This window comes from Penicillium psychrofluorescens (assembly GCF_964197705.1).
Source record: "Penicillium psychrofluorescens genome assembly, chromosome: 4".
Taxonomy (NCBI): domain Eukaryota; kingdom Fungi; phylum Ascomycota; class Eurotiomycetes; order Eurotiales; family Aspergillaceae; genus Penicillium; species Penicillium psychrofluorescens.
The window spans coordinates 3,445,448-3,465,609 of NC_133442.1; the positions used below are offsets into that span (position 1 = coordinate 3,445,448).

Genomic DNA, 20,162 nt, shown 5'->3' on the forward strand with positions numbered 1-20,162 from the left:
TAATGTGAGAATTCAAACAAGATCGATTTTTGCGGTCACCCGCCCTGTTCTCTTCCCATACAAACCCCCCATAACAGGAAAGAAAATACCGTCTGGCCCATCATTGGGACCAAACAGCATATCGCCAACAACCAGGGGAAAACATACATCCTCATGAATTTCCAACATAACCAGATCAAAAATCTACGTGCGCACCGCCCAAACACTCCTCTCCAATCCCGACGACATCCCCATCGAAGTTCCCGTTGAGACCCCGGTCGAAGTCCCATCCGACGTTCTCGCATTCATAATCTCCTCCGCCAGAGAGGTGGCAATCGCGGATGCCACGTTCGAAGGAAAAGCCCTCAGCAACTCCGCAAGTTCCATCCAAGCCCCCAAATTCTGACCCTCACTTTCCCGGAGCGCCGCCAGACCATCCTGAACATCACGTAGATGGTGCCTCAACTCGGAGTCCGGACTGTTGAGTCCATCGGCAACGCTGGCCGCGATCTTGGCCGCGAGCATGTCCTTGTGGGCTAGAAGCTTGTTTCCGACGCCAAAAAGCTCATCTGTGCGTTCTTCCAGGTAGGCGAGGCGTTGGAGGGTCGCATTGAGTGCGATTTTGTGTGAAGATTGGAGTTCGGTGAAGAGGATCTGCTGCTCGGAGCGCAGGAGTTGGATATCTCTGGTATCGGTGCTGGTGCCTCGTTGGGTTTTTTCCTTGAGCTGTACTGCGAGGATGATGATCAGGAGGACTAGGATTGCGTTGCCGTATCCTGCCTCTGGGGTGCAACTCCCTGGCTTGGAGGGATGCTGTTTCTGTGCATGATAATCTTCGCTGTCGCTTGAGAATTTATCGGAGAGCAACGAAGCGGTGAACAGATCTGTGCTCACTGTTGTATCAGAGTCTGAAAACATCGTGATGTTGTTGCTGTCCACGAAATCGGCCACCACTTCCTGACCCAGACTGACATACTGGGCCAGAGAGTTCGGCAAAAGATAGGGATGGAGGTGATCGAGAATGTATACCGCGCTCGTCAATTGAAGGGATCCCAGAGCCCGATCTAAAAAGGACCGGCTCGGCTGGATAGCGGTAAATGGGATGGGACCGTAGAGGCCCCAGAGATTGCTGGCAAGGAAGACAAGTCCTAGTATGCGAAGCTCCATGTCGATGAGTAGTGATGGAACTGGAAAGTAGATGGCTGTGGTGTAGTGTGTCTACAACATACGATCCAAGTACCTGCAACGTCGCATATATGCTGCTTCCCCGGGGAGGAGCACAGGCGGAATGATACGATGAACATGATGTTTGTGAGCAGACGGGCAGTTCATTGAACCTTTGCATTATTGTCTGGTATTCAGAGTTTGCTTTTCAATAATCTTTCCAGAAGCCTATCGATTGTCTTTTACAACGCGTGTGCATTAACCTTTCGGACTTTCTTACTTGTTGCTGAAAATCCAAGCAGTAAGTGCTCTCTTTGCGAAGTATTTTGTTCAACCTGGGAGACCATAGTTAGACTGAGCTAGATTGAATGACGTGTATATAAAGAAGCCGCGTTTGCCTTGTGGGCTTTGTCATGCCACGAGAAAGCATGCCGCAGTTTTGCACTACAGGGTACTCTGTTTGTGTAATTCTAGTCCTGACTGATCTTAAAACACTCTGGATTGTGCATTAGCATCTGCGATTTCTAGACTGAAGGCAGATTTCTACATGACTCAATTTGCAGCCTTGCGCGAAATACTATTAGTCAACGGCCCCCGAAGGTGTTGCATCTAATGTCAGATGCTCAAGGGGCCAAACGCAGTGATTGGGAGAGACAAGGATCTCAATAGAAAAAACATGCATTATATAGCATCCGTGCCGTGGGTCACCACTATCGCACTTGAATCCCATACCATTCAAAAATTACCGGGATCTGATTCCGTGACAAACACAGAACACTCTTTCCGGGCGCGATGGATGGCCGCATGAATGCAAGGGCCGATAGCCCACGAAACTCGTCGCATGCGACCATCTTGATCGGGGGATTTCCAGGGTGGGGGCGGCGGGGAGCACAGGCCGTTCCCCAATGATAGAAGGCGTCGGAATAACCTTAGAATGGCCCCATAGCAGCGGGAGGCGTCAGCCGGTCAAGCCACCGAAGTATGTGGAGGATGTGCCTCTGTCGCGGCTCTGGTCGGGAAGGGGCCTGAGAGGACTACCCGGGATCTCCTGAGTGCCATCGCCGTCAGTGGCGCTGTATCCATGTCTCCCTAGCTGAAACAAAGCCGGTAATCAGGCCTGTCGAGTTATTGGACTCGCGGTCTTTGCACCGCGCAGGATGACGTGGTGGTCCAAATCCCACGGCGTGATAGGCGGGCCCGTCGGTGATCGCTTCCCGGATGCTTCGGCCAGGACTTCGTGTTGCTTGTCAACGCTTGCACTCATTGGCATCCACTTCACAAGGCGGCCCACATCGCTCCACCCCCATGGGCATCTCCACGTTGGGGAAGTATCCTCTGGCAGGGCCGAGCCATGGATATTGGTTCTTTTGGCCGCGCTCAGTGGTGAATCCCTTAGGGTTGAGCGCAACAAAGCGCCGTCGATGACTACTATCCTTGGTCGCCTCAGCCCCTCAGCCAGTGTCATTAATGATGAACTAGTTCCGTATTTAGTGACTAAACGCTTGAAGCTGCTCCGCATCCTTAGAAAAGGTGCTGGCTCCCCGCAGCCGACGTTCTTCTGCGATCTTCTTCCCTCGCGTTGCTTATATCGGTTGCCAATTTCTTCTGCCAATCCACTCTGCTAATCTTTGTGAACTGAGGACAAGATGAAGGGCGACGGAGAAATCTCGCCGCCGACCTCGGACGAGAAGTCCATTGGCAAGAGCGACTATCCCCCGAGCTATGAGCATGCGGAGAAGCCCAAGGAGGACCATCACCGGCCTGACGTGGAAGATATAGGACGCGATCACCTGAATGCCGTCTTTGAGAATCCTCTAGCCGGTATTCCACGCGAGCAGCTCGTCAGAAATGTCGAGGAGTTTTGCAAAAAGTACCAGCTCGAGGAGTATCGGGAGACTTTCGTAAAGGGTGCTCTGATTTCGCAGGACCCGGCCAATGCGATTAACCTGCCTGAACTGACGGAAGAGGAGAGGGAGGCTCTCATCAGGGAGCATACCCATAAGTGGTCGCAACCCTGGAAGCTGTATTGGCTCGCAAGTGAGTTGGAACAATATGGAACACAGATATCATGACAAGCCGGAAACTAACATTCTCAAGCCATGTGTTCACTGGCAGCTGCTGTACAGGGTATGGATGAGACGGTCAACAACGGCGCGCAGACCAAATACGCCACGGTAAGGCTCCTCTGATAAAGATATATGTGAGTTGAGACTTGTATACTAAATGGGACACAGCACCTGGGCATCGAAAACAGGCCGCTCATTCTTGGCCTTGTCGTGGGCGCGCCCTACTTGGCTTGCGCGGTTCTCGGATCCTGGCTCACCCAACCTTTGAATTCATTTTTTGCCCGACGGGGAACAATTTTTATCTCCTGTGCCATTGCCGCTATAGCCTCAATCTGGGAGGGTGTCGCTAACTCCTGGGTCAATCTCTTCATTGCCCGTTTTGTGCTTGGCCTAGGAATTGGATCCAAGTCGACGACTGTCCCTGTGTATGCAGCGGAATGCGCCCCTGCTCCGATTCGAGGTGCTCTCGTGATGATGTGGCAGATGTGGACTGCTTTTGGCATTATGTTGGGGAACATCATGGGAGTGGCATTTGGAGGACTGGCACCCGACCTTGGCTGGCGTCTAATGCTTGGGTCTACTGTGGTGCTGCCACTCATTGTCTGTGCTCAAGTTTATTACTGTCCTGAGTCTCCGCGTTGGCTCATCCAGCAGGACAAAGTCAACAAGGCCTTCAAGTCGTTCCGAACCCTGCGTCCCACCGATATCCAGGCCGCTAGAGACCTTTATTATGCCTACGTGGGCGTTGAGCTTGAGCGGGAGATCAACAAGGGCAAGAATTTCTTCTCCATGCTCATTGAGCTCTTCACAATTCCTCGCAACCGCCGTGCGGCCTTGGCTAGCTGGATTGTGATGTTTATGCAGCAGTTCTGCGGTGTGAATATCATTGCTTACTATTCCACCACTATCTTCGAGGTAAGCTGACCTGTTTTTCGCTCACATTTCTGAGTTGCTCATAAACCATACAGAAATCCGGATATAGCGACGACTCTGCCCTCCTTGCATCCATGGGAACGGGTATTCTTAACTGGGTCTTCGCGCTACCTGCCTTCTTCACAATCGATACATGGGGGCGACGGAATCTGTTGCTTTTCACCTTCCCCTTCCTTGCAATCTGTCTCTTATGGACCGGCTTCTCATTCTTTATCGAGCCCGATGACAAATTCAGCCACAAACGGGTTGCGATGGTCACTACAGGCATGTACCTATTTGAGGTGTTCTACTCGCCTGGTGAAGGTCCAGTGCCATTTACCTATTCAGCCGAGGCTTTTCCTTTGCATGTTCGAGAGGTCGGTATGTCATGGGCTACTGCCACGACGTGGTGTTTCAACTTTATCATCAGCTTCGCGTGGCCTGCCATGGAGGATTCTTTCGGATCGACAGGCAGTTTTGGGTGGTACGCAGCCTGGTGCGTCGTTGGCTGGTTCCTGGTTCTGCTTTTCGTTCCCGAGACCAAGGGTAAGTCATGTCCATTTCTTTACCTTTCAGAATCTTACTGACTTTTGTCTTCTTCAGCTCTTACTTTGGAGGAACTGGACCAGGTCTTCTCCGTTTCCACCAGGAAACACGCTTCATATCAGCTTAAGAATGCCTGGTGGCACTTCCGTGTCTGGGTACTCCGCCAGAAATTGGAGCCTCTACCTAGCTTCTACCGAGGCTCCGAGCGCATGGCCGAAGTGGGCGATGCAGCAGAAAACAAGCACCGGACTGGATCTACCTAGCTTCTTCCCGTTCATTGCTTCAACGGCGATACCAGACCTCTTGGGTCGCCTTCTGCGAATTGATACCATGTTTACGTTTTTTGATATCCTTACTCCAGCCACTTTGGCTTTTTGACTCGTTTTTGTCTTTTCCGGTTTAGTTTTCGTGCTTTGCTTTCAGGAAGGCGGGATACCTTCCTCATGTAATTGAGCCTTACTGGCTCGTGTCGTTCTTTTGAGCAAGAGATGTCCTTTTCACAGCGCTTCTCCCAGTAGATCTCGGCCTGTTTCCTTACAGGTTTAGTGGTAGAAAGGAGGCCGCTAATTCTACTTTTCCAGTCTGGCACGTTTTGGTCTTGTAGTGCTATATTCCTAGAGAATTAAGATAACATTAGACATGGATTGGAATGTCCGAAAAAGCGGAGACCATTTACACCTCTGAAACTATCAACAGCGCTTGACGATCCGAAAACAGTATACCCCGGCGACAACTACTCGAGCCTCTTGCTCAGAACAGCGCCATACCAAACAGTAGCAATCAGGCTGACAAGGTTAACCAAGCTCGACATGCCATGCACACGCCCAAACTTCTTGTTCAGTGCAAGCATCTCCTTGGAGTGCGGCGCGGGGTCATAGCTCCTCTTTCCATCCCGGGTTTCTGCAGTCCAGTAAGCCTCAGCCCTATATTTTTGTATTTTAAGATTAGTGGACAATAAACTCACCTTGGGCTTTCCGCTCACGCATCACGTTGACCGTCATCGGACGCAGCACAAACAGGTTAATCAGACCCGTGACCGCCACCGTGGCCATGGGCAGAAGGGTCGAGAGGCGGTTCTCGGGGGCCATCAGGCCTGACAATCCAACAGTCTGGCCACCCCGGCTGGCGGTCAGAGCAACGACCACGGGCAGCGCGGTCTGCATGGAGAAATAGATGGGGAAGATGGCGGTTTGCAAGCTGGAGAACTGGGGGCGCGGCAAGGCGCGGAATGCGACTGTGCCGCCCACGAAGGACTGGGGACGCGCTTAGATTGATGATTTGGCTTTTCTGAATAGGGTTGTAGCTTACCTGGTAGAACTGTGTCCCCAGAAGGGTGCCGTAGCTGCGGTGTTGTTAGCGAGCTGTGTTGATAGTCAGATAGGTGAAATGTGCTGACGGACCTGAGGATATGATAGGGGCGTGGATCGGTCATTTTCTTTTCTTTTCTTTTCCTGCTCCAGGAAAAGGTTTTTTTACTTATTGTGTTCAGGTCGAGGGTCAAAAAATAGAAGGAAGACAAACCCGGGCGTGATGGCAGACGGGTGTGGGTGGGGATGTGGTTATGTGCACGTCCAGAGAGTGTGAAAGGGCTGTTGCTACGCACTATATCATACACGCACGCCGGTCAAGTGATGTCATGTGCCGTCGCGTTTGTCCTAATCCAAAAAGGGTAATATCGCGCGTCTGCCTGGACTGTACCTTTCTCTCGCTCTCTCGTTGAGCCTCATCTCACTGCATCCCCATCCATGGCAGAGAAGGAGGCCACCGTGTACATTGTGGATGTGGGGAGGTCCATGGGCGAGTGCCATAACGGCCGCCCAGTGACCGACCTGGACTGGGCGATGCGGTATGTTTGGGACAGAATCACCACGACGGTCAGTTGCCCATACCTTGCAGCTGCACCGTCCTTAATACTGATCTGTCATCTAGATTGCTACTGGTCGGAAGACGGCTACACTGGGAGTGGTTGCTCTGAGGACAGACGGTGCGTCTCTTACTTTCTACCGGGGCTCTCTTCTGACGCGCGGATGCCAGATACCGTCAATGACCTCGAAGGTGACCCAAATTTTGCGAACATCTCCGTGCTTTTGGGTCTCGGTCAGGCTCTGATGCCCGATGTTCGGAAGCTGCGCGAGTCGATCAAACCCAGTCATACTAACAAGGGCGATGGTATGTGACGTTTCCCTTTCCGCGAGACCCATTTGCTCACTGCCAGCCAGCGGTCTCTTCGATTGTCATCGCCATGCAGATGATCATCACCTTCTGCAAGAAGCTCAAGTACAAACGGAAAATTGTGCTTGTGACCAATGGCTCTGGGGTGATGAGCGGTGACGGCCTCGATCAAATCACGGAGAAGATCAAAGAGGATAACATGGAACTGGTAATCATGTAAGTATTCCAACATTTTACCAAAATTCCGCTGCTCATTTCCTTTAGCGGGGCAGATTTTGATGACCTGGAGTACGGGATAAAGGAGGAAGACAAAGATTCTCGAAAGGTGAATGTGGATCTTGATCAATGCCACGGTGATATGATGCTAATGTAGTACTATTGCAGGCTGAAAATGAAGCCTTGCTTCGTAAACTTGCGGAAGACTGCGACGGCGTCTTTGGCACCCTTCAACAAGCCATCACTGAACTGGAGCTTCCTCGTATCAAAGTCACGAAGAGCATGCCATCGTTCAAGGGATTTCTCCAACTCGGCAACTCAAACGATTATGATACTGCCGTGCGGATACCGGTTGAACGGTACTTCCGAACCTATGTCGCCAAGCCACCCTCTGCAAGCTCGTTCGTGCTGCGCTCTGGCGCTAGCGCAGGTCAGGAAGAGTCTGGCAGCTCTGCAACCGTAACCGCCCCTGGAGCCAGTCAACCAAGTGAAGAAAACACCCTCACCGCTGTGAGGATGTCACGAACATATCAAATCAAAGATGATTCTGCGCCAGGAGGCAAGGGGGATGTCGAGCGAGATGATCTTGCGAAAGGGTACGAGTACGGACGTACGGCAGTACACATCAGTCAGATCGACGAGAACATCACAACATTGGAGACATTTGCAGGATTGGAACTTATCGGGTTCGTCCAGAAAAACAAGGTGGGTTCTATCGCGGAGATCTTTTCTGTTTTTAAAACTAATTGCTATGCAGTATGATCGCTACCTGCACATGTCCAACACCAACGTGATTATTCCACAGCGAGCGAACGACAAAGCTGCTCTCGCACTATCATCCTTCATCCATGCTCTTTTCGAGGTGGAATCGTACGCGGTAGCTCGACTAGTGACCAAAGAAGCCAAGCCCCCGTTCATGGTCCTGCTCGCCCCTTCAATCGAGCCGGATTATGAGTGCCTCATTGAAACACAGCTCCCCTTTGCAGAGGATGTCCGATCATACCGATTCCCTCCTTTGGACAAAGTGGTCACCGTCTCCGGCAAGGTAGTCACCGAGCACCGGAATCTCCCCAGCCACAGCTTGCAGGATGCCATGAGCAAATACGTCGAAAGTATGGATCTGGAATACAAAAATGATGATGGGTGGGTTTTCTTTCTTGGGATTCTTTTCTAAATCACTTCACTGACACCTTAGAAAAGAGAACTGGTTAACACACTTCCAATTGAGTACTCTTACTCGCCACTCCTGCACCGCATCGAATCGGCAGTGCGGCACCGCGCTGTATATCCCAAAGATCCCGTTCTCGACCCATCAGACCGCTTGACCAAGTTTGCTGAGCCGGTGGAAGAGATGGTGAACAAGTCGCAGCCATACCTCCAGAAACTGATGACCATCGCAGATGTCAAGAAGGGTAAGTCCTGAAATCTGGTGAAATACAACGTCTCTGACTCGGTTATACAGTTCCTCCAAAAACCAAAGGCCGCAAACGCCAACGCGAAGCCGAAAAGCCTCTCTCCGGTCTGGATGTCGACGCCCTACTCAACCAAGAACCCAAACGGGCCAAGCTGTCTCCAGAGAACGCAATCCCGGAGTTCAAGCAACTTCTTTCCCGTGCAGACAGCGTCGAGGTCATTCTCGATGCCGTGAAACAGATGGCCGGTATTATCGAGAATTTGATCCGGCACAGTCTTGGCGATGCCAACTACGACCGTGTCATCGAGGGTCTTGGGACGATGCGTGATGAGCTCGTTGACTACGAGGAGCCGGCGGCGTACAATGATTTCCTGCGGAAGCTGAAGGAGAAGATATTGGGTGAGGAGCTAGGCGGTGACCGGAAGGAGTTGTGGTGGCTTATACGGAGGAAAAAGCTGGGTTTGATTGACAAGGAGATGTCCGAGAGGTCGGAGGTTGAAGCCAAGGAGGCCAAAGAGGTGAGTTCTTCCCTTCCCTTCCTGCTGTGTACAGGGCTCAGTGCTGATTCTGTACTCTAGTTCTTGTCTTCCTCTGAGTGACACTGTCTCCTTTCATCTTTCTTCCACTCCGGAGTCTAAGTTGATGCCACAGATTGTTGGGCTTGCTAGAAGATCGTATACGTTAGGAATGGACTATGCACCTCTATCTACAAGTTCCTGCGGGGCTGGAACAAAACAATGCCACTGTTCAAAGATGTAGAAATGAAATAAGATGCTCGATCTATCGATAGTGGATGCAAAGACAGATAAAAGTCCGACAACCCACAGGGGAATATATTAAACGCCCAGTAAGCAAAACCGACTCCGCTAAAGGAAAGAGCCCAGATGAAACAAAGTGTCTCGTCATCACATGTCGCCGAGAATAGTATTCTCTCATCAAGAGATCTTCTGGACCCGCTTCTTGCCAACATCGAGCTTGGCTTGCAATCTAAAACCGCAGTCAGTATAAGCAGAAAAACAAGAACAAGTTGATCAATATACCTCTCAGCATCCTCATCCGCCATCCTCAACATCTCATTCTGCACCTCCAATTCCTCATGAATAGCAACACCGAGCTCCTTCTGCCTCGCCACAATCTTCATCAACTCCTCCACACTAGTATCCTGATCTTGCATCGTCTGGCGCTGCAACAACAAAACCCCTTCGTTATCGAGCTCGCGCGTGCGCTCTGTCTCCTTTCCAAGAACACGACCCGAGCGCGGAGTCCTACGGCCGCCGGCATCACTTCCATTCTGCTGCGCACGAAGCAAAGTATCCTTGTCTTTCACGGAAGCAACGGCATGGTCGAGGCGGCTCTTGGTAGCCATCGCCTGCAGCAGATCGTCCATACCATCTTTCTCCTTGCGCGCGTTGATGATCAGGTCCTTGCGCCGGCGCAGCTCGCCGTCGCCTAAGCCCTCAAAAGACCCGCTGCGGCCGAGATTCTTAAGTCCGTCGTCTAGCGCGGAGAGCATCGTGCCTGCTCGCACGAGACTACTCTTCGCTTGTGCAGAGCTCTCGTGTTGCTTCTGGGGGGTGGTCTCTTGGTCTCGGCGGGAGAGCTGCAGCCGGGCTTCGTGGAGGTGGCCCTTCATGTCGCGGTAGTAGTCTAGCCAGAGCGTTGGGTCTGTGATCGATGCGTTGTCCGCATTGCCCGGGTCCGTGATGGCTGCATGCAGCCGGGTAGAAGTATTGGAAGTACCGTTGCTCGAGGCCGCTGCCGCGCTGGGTAGGTTTAAGAAGGCGCGCCACGCGGGCGACGTGCGCCAGCGGCCGTCGGAGGCCTCGTTGATCGCCTTGAGGTATTGTTCCAGGCCATGGCGGCGTTCTTCTCGGAACTGCTCGTTTTTCACTGTGTTCGAGAACCAGGATTTTGATGGGAGAGCCACTGGCGGCGCGGCATTTGTCTGGTTGACTAGCGTGGAGTGGAAGGCGGCGAAGTCGGAGTAGCGCTTGGAGACGGTGAAGGAGCGGAGCGGAAGGCGCACGGTAATGTTGTAGACAGTGTGGGGTGGGGATGTGGGTGATAGTGTGGTGTTTGGAATAGCAATCTCAACTTTGGGCGCCATGGAGAAGGAGAACAGAGGGAAAGAAAGCAGCAGAGTCAAGTCGAGGAGGAAACGAGTGACGCAACGGGCGATAAGGATAGACGGTCATGTGATCCTGTCGGCTGAGGGTGCAGCTGATCTATACGGAGGAACGAAGCAGCTCATTCTGAATCTTCCGGTTACGGTTCTATCTTGTCAAAGGAGATTAGTCGAGATCGGCTTTGATTGATTGAGAGATGTTAAAAAACCCGGTCTGCCAGTATCCACCTTCCCCTTTTCATAATATAGCGGTATAGACTGTTACAGGTGATACCTCCTACTATTATTAATAATTCCGTGAATGATCTGATCCTGAAAGTGTCTTCAAAGGCTGACTACAGCAGTATTCAGTTATTCTCGAGATGAACCGTGGGTGTAATAGTACTATCAACTTCTCTAGCCCATATACTGACTTTTCAGTAAGCCTCAAACAGTTGTGCTGTTGCGGGACATCGCAACATCTCACTCCACGTAGGCCAACTTAATGGTGCTAAAGAGACTCCATTTTGACCCCAGCCACAATGGGAGATATAGTCGACTCCACCGTCCGTGATCACTTCCAGAGCATGAGAGTTGATGTGACCGACGCGGTTCGACACATCGAAGTGAAACGGATCATCGCTAACAAAAACATCGGTACCCACGTACACCTCTTGACTCGGCCTCGGACCGGTGAAGAGATACCAATGGCCGTCATGCTCGTATAAATATGGAGACTCCGTATTTCCACCGCTGGTACCAATTGTGGGATCTTTGAATGCAATTTGACGCTCGCTCCAGTTAACCAGGTCGTCGCTAGTTCGATAGAGCACAGAATGATGGCCACCCGTCGGCTCACTAGTACCACAATAATAGAGGACCCATTGGTTGCCGACTCGAACAACAAACGGATCTCTCGCATCATAGCCATCATGGAACAGAGGACCCTCTGGCCGCCGGGTCCAATGAAATAGATCCGTTGAAGTAGCCAAGTTGATTGCGTATGCCGTGTCATTGCCGCCTCCACAGTAGAACATGTGGTAAATGCCATCCACATTCAGAACATACGGAGCCCACAAATGAGTCTCACCATAGGCTGGGTCCACATGCAGTGCAAATGCTTGTTTAGTCCACGGGCCGTACAATTCTGGTGCCGTTGCATGAGCGAAGACATGCTCGTTCGTTGGGTCAGCCGGATTTGTGTGCGTAATACCGAATAGATGCCAGGTGCCGTCTTTGGCATTTTTTATGAAAGTATGATCGTTGATGTACCATGGTCTGGGCTCCCCAACACTGGGGTCATATACCAGCTGAAATCCGCCTACAGCTGAGACTCCAAACGGAATAGTGCCAGTGTCTTTGACGCATCCAGAAGTCGGAAGGTCACTTATAGAAGCGCTTGCTGGTGATGAAGCAACTAGAAAATGAAGCGTCAGCAACAGAGGAAGGATACTAACCAGTATAGGGGCCATGAGTACCTAGGCGAGGAATAGTGCCAGCAACAATGACGGTAATAGAAAGCCGCACAATATCCATCAAAGACATAATGGAGATTTGTAAAGACGTGTGTAAATACCCGGCAAGTGGAAGAACCAGGAAATCGCCAGAGGGGTGGGACTTGTTTCTATAAGAGGAAGAATCCCCTCGCCGTCAGAATCCTGTATTATGCGAGGTAAATATTACAAATATTCTTCGGACATTTCTTACATCACCGTAGATCTATATAGCGACAATCCCCCGCATGTTGCTTATCAAGAGGCATCTGATGTACATATAGCTGGCGGGGCACACACCGCACAGGGCCGGCCTTGCATGCCGTTCCAGTTGGCCATTCTCTCAAACCAGCCGGTTTCCCTCTTATTCCACCCGCATTACATTATCCGGTACGGTCGAAGCTCTGTCGCTAGTGCGAGTTTAATCTTCCAACAATATATTTCCTTCCCATTTTGCTCTGCATAGTTTGCATCCTTCCCTATCACCGCATCTCAACTGCCTAGATGCCTCAGCAGAAGACATCCTCGCTCAAGACTTATTTTGACGAGCTAGAAGAGACCAACGGTGATGAAGAATGCAAGGCTTGGTTAAGTAGAGCTTTTGACTCAAGGGCTGAATTGGAAACTTTTATTGCTGGGCGTCGAGAAGGAGGGGGAAACGGAAAATATATTGGTTTTCTTAAGGGTTCCTTCAACATTAGCTTTCGCTACAGCTTCGGCGATGGACGGCCGGATGTCATTATTCGGTTTCCGAAACCAGGACACACGGCTACAGCTTATAGAGACGAAAAAGTTGTGAATGAGGTCCAGATCATGGAATACCTCCGCCAAAACACTGATATCCCTATTCCTCGTGTTCACAGCTGGGGCTTAATTGCCGAGAGTCCACAACACCTTGGCCCATTCATCATCATGGATTTTGTCGACGGTACACTTTTATCGACTATCTTGAAACAACCCAATCAAGAAAACATGGTCCTGGACCCAAACATCGACAACGCAACATTAGACAGGATCTATTATCAAATCGCCTATTATATGTTCCAACTTTCTCAACTTACGTTTGCTAGAATTGGGGCCATCTCGAAGGACCACGCTTCAAGCTCATGGCACGTTGCCGGAAGACCCCTAACATACAACATGAACGAGTTAGCCACTGTCGCTGGTTACCCTGATGATCAATTTCCAACCGCGCCGTTTGACCGTGCAAGTGATTATCTGCAATCAGTCGCGAACGAGCACTTGGTCCACCTTTGGACCCAGCGCAACCTTGCCGACGATCCGGAAATCGCTCAGGAGCGGTTCATTGCCCGTCATCGGTTCGCACAGCTGATTTCAAAGTACTATCCTGAGGACTGCGGGCTATTTATACCCTTCTGCGACGACATGCGACCTTCGAATATGCTTATAGACCCAGAAACACTCCGGATCACTGCCATTCTCGATTTCGAGTTTACGAATGCCATGCCAGCTGAGTTCACGTATGACCCGCCCTGGTGGCTGTTGCTCTCTGGACCGGAAATGTGGCTGGAACGCTGTGCGATGGAAGAGTTTTTGACTCTCTATGGGCCTAGAATGGAGCAATTCTTGCGAGCTTTAGCGCGAGTGGAAATTGAAATGGCATTAGGGGTCAAACAACCCGGTGAACCGTCTCTTTCTACCCGGATGCGCGATTCATGGAGGACTGGGCGATTTTGGTTCGACTATGCGGCAAGGAAGAGCTTCGATGTTGACACCATCTATTGGGCTGCATTACATACCGACGGTGCGGGTGTTGAGTTGCTTGACGATAAAGCGCGTGCCGAGATGGAGTCATTTACGGAGACTAAGATGGAGCAGCTGAAGGCATATAAGGAGGAGTGTACTGCTCGTTTTTCCTCGGAGACGTAGAGGACATGTCGCGATATTGTCTGATCTTCCATCGATGCCATTTTTGCTCCTACAACCATCAAAAATCATGTATGGTGATGTGATATATGTTATGCTGTAACAAGTGAAACAAGGCACGCTCACTCAGAAGCTGCCCACTGGACCTAACCACCGTGCAGCCCATGGCCACAAGAGCTCTTTCAGCATTGTTTCCATCATTCTCACGATTATCGAGTACGCACGCTATAGTTTTATCTCTGCCTTTTGGTGGATCGGGTCATTACTATCGGCTTTTTGCCACCAATTCTTGGAACACGGACAGTGTTCTTGGCAAGTTCGGTAACTTGGTTGATTTCCTTTCGGGTGATAGTTAGAGTGGTAGTTCAAAGCGGGGTAGGGTCAGTGTCTGCTCCTTTGTGATGCCTCCCGTGATGCTACTGGACCCTTGCGTTTTGACTTTCCGGCGCTAGACCGGTTTCTCCATATTTACCCCATACTATTACCCGACCATGGGGTAATGTCAACACGATGCTATAGGGTGACTTCAGTGACTCTGGAAAAGAATGCTTGGCTCACTATTTACTTGCTCGTATAAGAAGCACCCCGACCGCCGCTAGCTAGACCGGCGGACCTTGCCTTTCTTGTTTTCTTCTCATCAAAAAAAAAAGGAAGGGCCATCCCCTGTCCCGTCAATAATATTGCCCCCACCCCGTTAGTCTCGTATGATCATGGCTTCCACGTCTCTGCGATTACGCGTTAGGCAATTCTTCAAGGAGCGATCGCTCAAGGCGCCTGACCACCGCCGCACGAGGGCCGCCGAACTTACCCTGCGGGAGTCCATCTACCCCATCTGCATTGTCACCATCTTATTCTTCCTCTGGGGCTTCAGTTACGGCCTGCTTGACACCCTCAATAAACATTTCCAGCGTGTCCTGAACATTACTCAGGCGCGTTCGTCTGGTCTGCAGGCCGCCTACTTTGGGTCTGTTTACCCCTCAACCTCGTCCCTTGGCTGGAAACCAAGAACAAGAACCAGGAAGGGGTGGAAATAAATGCTGACTTTTACTCAAGTGCCTACCCGCTAGCCTCTGTTGGCCATGCCGCCTGGATCCTACGTCACTATGGCTATCGCGCCGTCTTCATCTGGGGTCTCTGTCTTTACGCTCTAGGTGCCTTGATTGCTATTCCCTGCATCAAGGCCAAGTCCTTCGGCGGATTCTGCGCTTCTATCTTTATTATTGGCAATGGCCTTGGCTCACTAGAGACGGCCGCCAATCCGTTCATCACCGGTACATCATCCATAGCCATGGAATTCTCTGTCTAAGCCTAACACTCAATGCTACAGTTTGCGGCCCACCACGGTATTCGGAGATCCGCATCAACATTTCCCAAGCCTTCAATGGTATTGGCACTGTTGTCGCCCCCGTCCTCGGCTCCTACGTTTTCTTCAACTTTAGCGATAAGCGCGCCATCGAGAACGTCCAATGGGTCTACCTCGCTATTGCGGTCTTTGTGCTCCTCCTCGCCATACTGTTCTTCTTTTCGAAGATCCCAGAAATTACTGATGCCGGTAGGTTTTGCCCCTATTGAATCCTAATGAAGACAGACGTGCTGATTTTGATTCAACTTGGTCTGCAGACATGGAATTCCAAGCTAGTGAGACACACGTCGGTGCCGAAGATAAGCCCTTCTTTCAGCAGTACAAGCTCTTCCACGCGGCCTTTGCCCAATTCTGCTACACTGGTGCCCAGGTCGCTATCGCCAGCGGCTTCATCAACTACGCCACATACACCCGCCCCGGCACGAGCAACTCTATGGGGTCGAAGCTCTACGGCGGCGCCCAGGCGTCTTTCGCCATCGGTCGATTCTTCGGATCCTTCATCATGAGATGGGTCCGTCCGCGCTGGTGCTTCGTCGTCTTTATCACTGGCGCCATCATCTTCATAGCGCCAGCCATCACGCAAGGCGGAGATATCGGCATATCCATGCTCTACATCGTCCTTTTCTTCGAGTCCATCTGCTTCCCCACCATCGTCGCCCTGGGCATGCGCGGCCTCGGCAAGCACACCAAGCGTGGAAGTGGGTATATCGTCGGTGGTGTGGTCGGCGGCGCCTGCGTTCCTCCCGCAACATTCGCCGCCGCTGATGCCTATGGCAATGGTATCGCCATGGTGGTCCCTCTTGTTTTCTTTGTTGCTGCTTGGACGTACGCGTTGGCTGTCAACTTTATTCCTAGCTACAGGAATGTGGTCGATTCCTTTACTGCAGCTGAGGTTGGTCTGCATGGACCCGCGGAGGGCAACGCAGGGGATGTTGAAAATACGGCTGCGACTGACAAGGCGCATGTTGAGGAGCAGGATAATGCGCCTGTTGCAGATCAAGATCGTGCGCCTGTTGCGGAACAGGAGAAGGCTGCCAAACCTACTGTTTCGTGAAAGAAACATTGTAATTTGAAAGAGATATATAAGGCTAGCCGAGAGGATTGGAAGCTGCTATAACTATAATACTTGGATTACCTAGAAAAAGAAAGTCGTTGGAAGACATGAGAACAAGTACAATACACCTTGCACGAGCTCGCGGAGCTTCTAAACAGAAGAATGACTGTCCAGACACAATAGATATTGATAAACGCGTCCTGCTATGAGGTCGTCGAATGGGTATTCGCACCCCATCCAGCTTGGACACCCCATCCAGCTTGGAAATCGTACCCTCCAGCCCCCACGCCGGGAATCGCAGGCCCACGCCTACTGGCCTGCGTATCCTCAGCTGTCGAATCAGCCACTCCATTCCGATCCGATGGCACTGACCGTCCGATCCGTTCCATGCGTTCTTGACCGCGCCGCTCAAGACGCGTTAGGTCCGCCTCCGTCAGAATTTCGGCGCCGTCTCGTTGGTCCCACGCTAACTGCATTACTGCGGCGGCCCAGAAGTCTGCTAGTTTCGCCTCATCGCGCCCATGCGCATAGATCTTCCTTCGCCCGGACGGCGCAGTGGAATCCTCGACCTCGCGGGAGGACCTCCACTCTGAATGCACGACCTCGAAGTGTCTCTCGAGTATTGCTATCACCGGCCACATCACGATCCACAGCTGTAGGAGAACGCAAAGCCACCAGACGAACGAGTTGTTCCGTAGTCGGTTGATCCAGTGTGGTGAGTAGACAGTGATGAAATTGTTCGGAATAGAGGCTGTAATTTCAATTTTACCGCGGTAGTTGAGCGAACGGAGGTACGACCTAAGTTCAGAGCGCATAGGCTCAAGGTCGAACCCTTTTAGCTCCCGTTTGAAGGTAAACCTATATCAGGGTCAGTCTGTAGCTTCAGCCATGTCATTCTCCTAACATACGATTTGACTCTAGCAGGATCGCGACAGAACCGTTCACACCAGCCCATCAGAGTAGGGGTGCCTTCGTTCGAGCCATCTACGGTCGCGCCTAGGAGGATCTGGTCCTCTGGATTCTCGTCTCCATCCTCCAAGTCTATTGTCTGACGAAGGACTTTGAGACTAGAAGGCTCCTCCCAGTGGAGAGTCGGAATAATGGCACCACGGTACGCTTCCTGGCCGTCCCCGTCGCGAACAACGCGAATGTCGTGCCACTCCCTATTATCTTCGCCAAGGTGTAGTAAGGTAGGCGTCACGTCAAGCGTGAAATTGAAATCCGTTTCGTTGTCCTTATGCCCCTGGATGTGAATATATTGCCGCGGTGGCAGTAGGGCTTGCTGGGCAATGAGCTGGTAGAGCCTACGTGGGCTTTCAGTAAGCGAAGACGATAGTGTCACGATACCGGCCTTCTCGTCCCAAACGACATTCCGAGCGCCTGGAATAGAGCTTTCGTCTGGGTTAGAGGATGAGGGGTCGATCACATCGTTGTACGACGGGGGGCGATCGCCATGGTAGACAGTTTCGAGAGGAATATCCGAGTCGGATAGTTGGCCCATTGGGAGGAGATCCGTTGGATTATGTTGCAATGGAATCCTGTCTATGGAAATGGGCGTAGGTGTACTTAAACCGCTCATGGGAAGTTGGGCAGTAAGCGCTCCAGAGCCAGGCCACCCACGTGTGAGGCTGAGCCAGGTCAGTGCGATTTGATACTCAGCCTCAACAGGCCTAACCAACCCGGCCTAACCAGCCCAGGGCGGATTCTATTTTCGCTAACAAACACGATGTCTGCCTCTTCATAATATCATGGGTATCTCAGGAAAACATCTCAGAAACGTCACAAACTAAACAGCCCAGACCTCGCGGGAATCCAGTAGATCGCGCTGGCCAAAGTACTCGCCGACCACCGTGATGATCATATCAAGCATTATGCGAACCTGCTTCGCAACATCCTCTACCGTTGCAACTCCCGAATCCCCAGCGGACAACTCAGAATCAAGATTACCATCCAACTGAGCCTGTAATCGCGCTTTCGCCGCCTCTAGCTCAGCGGACTCGTCTTCAACGGTCTCAACTTCCTCCGTAGTAGTGTCCTGCACCTCGCTCTCTTCTTCCAGACCATCTCCTCCTTCCCCAGTCTCCAAATCAGACAGATCGACATCTTCGTCTTCACCAGGATCCTGAGCACCCTCCGCCTCCTTGATCTTTGCCAAAATCGTGCCTACCCTCTTCCCCAACTCCCGAATCGCACCCACCTCCTCTGTAGCCAGCTGTCCAACCTCACGGCACTTCCCCAGCAGCCCCCAAGCCCAAGCTCCGATGCGGCGCACGCGCTCGGCGCTCCCACCGCGCACGGTCTCGGACATCAGTCGTGCCATGATACCCAACACACCGAGCACGCTGTCCAGATCCATGCATGCTAGCTGTGCCATCTGTGGATCCACCGTAAGTAGCAGCCGGCGCCATTCTTTGCGCGCCGGCAGAGCATGGCGCGGGAGACTGATCGGGTGTGTGTCGTCCAGTGCGGCGATGGTTTCCGGTGGTGGAACGCAGCGCAGGGTGGAGCGGAGGAGAAGGAAGCGGTGATGAAGGAGGTTGTAGTATGATGCTTGTGCTGGGGGGTAAATTCCCTCTTTTCGAGACGATTGGTGGTCGGTGCCTGAGTCTGCTGGTGCGATGTATGCTTCGTCCTCCCAGAAGCCGGGTGTTTGATGCGCGGGTGGTTTTCGCGAGGATTTGAAGGTATTCGACTCGGATTGAGGCTCTGGTGCCACCGGAGTATCTTCTATCTGAACGGGTGCAATGAATAGCGACGGCAACGAGCTCGCTTCGGATCTAGTCACAAGTCAGTCATTCGTTCCGAAATATCGTCCCAGACTGAACAAAAGCCTAGGAAATGACACGTGCTCGGCACGATAGAAAGTAACATACCGGACCATACGCAAATACTCCAGTCCATCCTCCGCGGGACCGTAAAACAGCTCATCGCGGCCTTCGTCCAGTCCCGGGAACGCGCTCTTCTGGCCGTAGATGGGGTGGTTGCGCGGTCGCTCGTGGGGCGTCACCGAGTTGGCCTTGTCGTTACCATCGTCGTAGGAGATTCGGGGTCGTTTGAAGGGGGGTGGGGACATGGATGGCTTCCTCTTGTCGGACATGGCGAGGATGAAGGAAAGAAAGTGGAAATGTCGGGGAGCTTGGGCCATGTGCTCTTGGCAGGCATTGTATACTTGGTTGGGGATTACTCCCGCCGACCCGGTCGCCATGCTGCAATTTCTTGACGGATTAAACACCTTTGTGACAGGAGAAATGTTTCTGTCAGAGTGTAAATGTTGATATTCCCAAGGATCCATACTACCTATGGCGAGCGTGGTGAGAGAAGAGAATTGGATGAACCAGTAAAGGTCTCCATTATTTACACCTAGAATGTAGGGACCAGTGAAAACGACGCCGAAAATGACAGCCTCTCGCGCCAGAAACGGCTGTCTTTCCACCTGTAACTCTGGATAGTAAGCCGCCGATTAAGCACAGCTTCTACCTCACAAAACGCGTAAGCGTTTTACATCTCTTGGCTCTGCCTGGCATAGCCGTCTCTTTGCTGTTCGTGGTCGCTAAAGTTGGCCGACAGTTCAATGAGAAAGGAAGAAAACAAAGGAACAGGCAGAACTACTAGTGAAAAAGTCAATTAATTATCAGAGGATAATTCCTTCAAGAGTTCCTGGCCGTCTTCGTCCACGTTCGGATAGTTACGTAGCGAGTACAAACCAAACCAAAACTGTTTGCCATCAACATGAGGTTCAATCCGTTGTCGAACCAGCTTCTTCCACTCCGCATCCGCTTCAGACAGCCCAAT

The 20,162-nt window shown here is 51.7% G+C and overlaps 9 protein-coding genes across 9 annotated transcripts; 4 read left to right on the forward strand and 5 right to left on the reverse strand.

Moving 5' to 3' along the window:
• Positions 1 to 183: 183 nt before the first annotated feature.
• PFLUO_LOCUS6945 (uncharacterized protein) lies at positions 184 to 1,146 on the reverse strand (the record flags this gene model as incomplete). The annotated part of the gene is made up of 1 exon (XM_073784537.1): positions 184 to 1,146. One exon carries the CDS (start codon positions 1,144 to 1,146, stop codon positions 184 to 186), a length of 963 nt encoding a protein of 320 aa, XP_073640983.1.
• Positions 1,147 to 2,789: 1,643 nt separating this feature from the next.
• Positions 2,790 to 4,930, forward strand: PFLUO_LOCUS6946 (uncharacterized protein; the record flags this gene model as incomplete). Its single annotated transcript, XM_073784538.1, has 5 exons — positions 2,790 to 3,180; positions 3,259 to 3,317; positions 3,378 to 4,124; positions 4,178 to 4,667; positions 4,725 to 4,930. 5 exons carry the CDS (start codon positions 2,790 to 2,792, stop codon positions 4,928 to 4,930), a joined length of 1,893 nt encoding a protein of 630 aa, XP_073640984.1.
• Positions 4,931 to 5,400: 470 nt separating this feature from the next.
• PFLUO_LOCUS6947 (uncharacterized protein) lies at positions 5,401 to 6,099 on the reverse strand (the record flags this gene model as incomplete). The annotated part of the gene is made up of 4 exons (XM_073784539.1): positions 5,401 to 5,567; positions 5,632 to 5,920; positions 5,976 to 6,009; positions 6,068 to 6,099. 4 exons carry the CDS (start codon positions 6,097 to 6,099, stop codon positions 5,401 to 5,403), a joined length of 522 nt encoding a protein of 173 aa, XP_073640985.1.
• A 313-nt stretch (positions 6,100 to 6,412) lies between these two features.
• Positions 6,413 to 9,068, forward strand: PFLUO_LOCUS6948 (ATP-dependent DNA helicase yku80; the record flags this gene model as incomplete). Its single annotated transcript, XM_073784540.1, has 10 exons — positions 6,413 to 6,541; positions 6,597 to 6,651; positions 6,702 to 6,836; positions 6,887 to 7,055; positions 7,104 to 7,164; positions 7,224 to 7,760; positions 7,813 to 8,198; positions 8,256 to 8,467; positions 8,518 to 8,987; positions 9,048 to 9,068. The coding sequence occupies 10 exons, from the start codon at positions 6,413 to 6,415 to the stop codon at positions 9,066 to 9,068; spliced, it is 2,175 nt and encodes a 724-aa protein (XP_073640986.1).
• Positions 9,069 to 9,404: 336 nt separating this feature from the next.
• PFLUO_LOCUS6949 (uncharacterized protein) lies at positions 9,405 to 10,576 on the reverse strand (the record flags this gene model as incomplete). Its single annotated transcript, XM_073784541.1, has 2 exons — positions 9,405 to 9,456; positions 9,510 to 10,576. The coding sequence occupies 2 exons, from the start codon at positions 10,574 to 10,576 to the stop codon at positions 9,405 to 9,407; spliced, it is 1,119 nt and encodes a 372-aa protein (XP_073640987.1).
• A 2,630-nt stretch (positions 10,577 to 13,206) lies between these two features.
• On the forward strand, positions 13,207 to 13,956 carry PFLUO_LOCUS6950 (uncharacterized protein; the record flags this gene model as incomplete). The annotated part of the gene is made up of 1 exon (XM_073784542.1): positions 13,207 to 13,956. One exon carries the CDS (start codon positions 13,207 to 13,209, stop codon positions 13,954 to 13,956), a length of 750 nt encoding a protein of 249 aa, XP_073640988.1.
• Positions 13,957 to 14,663: 707 nt separating this feature from the next.
• Positions 14,664 to 16,370, forward strand: PFLUO_LOCUS6951 (uncharacterized protein; the record flags this gene model as incomplete). Its single annotated transcript, XM_073784544.1, has 4 exons — positions 14,664 to 14,917; positions 15,007 to 15,224; positions 15,281 to 15,505; positions 15,574 to 16,370. 4 exons carry the CDS (start codon positions 14,664 to 14,666, stop codon positions 16,368 to 16,370), a joined length of 1,494 nt encoding a protein of 497 aa, XP_073640989.1.
• A 203-nt stretch (positions 16,371 to 16,573) lies between these two features.
• Positions 16,574 to 17,871, reverse strand: PFLUO_LOCUS6952 (uncharacterized protein; the record flags this gene model as incomplete). Its single annotated transcript, XM_073784545.1, has 2 exons — positions 16,574 to 17,228; positions 17,279 to 17,871. 2 exons carry the CDS (start codon positions 17,869 to 17,871, stop codon positions 16,574 to 16,576), a joined length of 1,248 nt encoding a protein of 415 aa, XP_073640990.1.
• Positions 17,872 to 18,156: 285 nt separating this feature from the next.
• On the reverse strand, positions 18,157 to 19,467 carry PFLUO_LOCUS6953 (uncharacterized protein; the record flags this gene model as incomplete). Its single annotated transcript, XM_073784546.1, has 2 exons — positions 18,157 to 19,147; positions 19,244 to 19,467. 2 exons carry the CDS (start codon positions 19,465 to 19,467, stop codon positions 18,157 to 18,159), a joined length of 1,215 nt encoding a protein of 404 aa, XP_073640991.1.
• Positions 19,468 to 20,162: the final 695 nt, after the last annotated feature.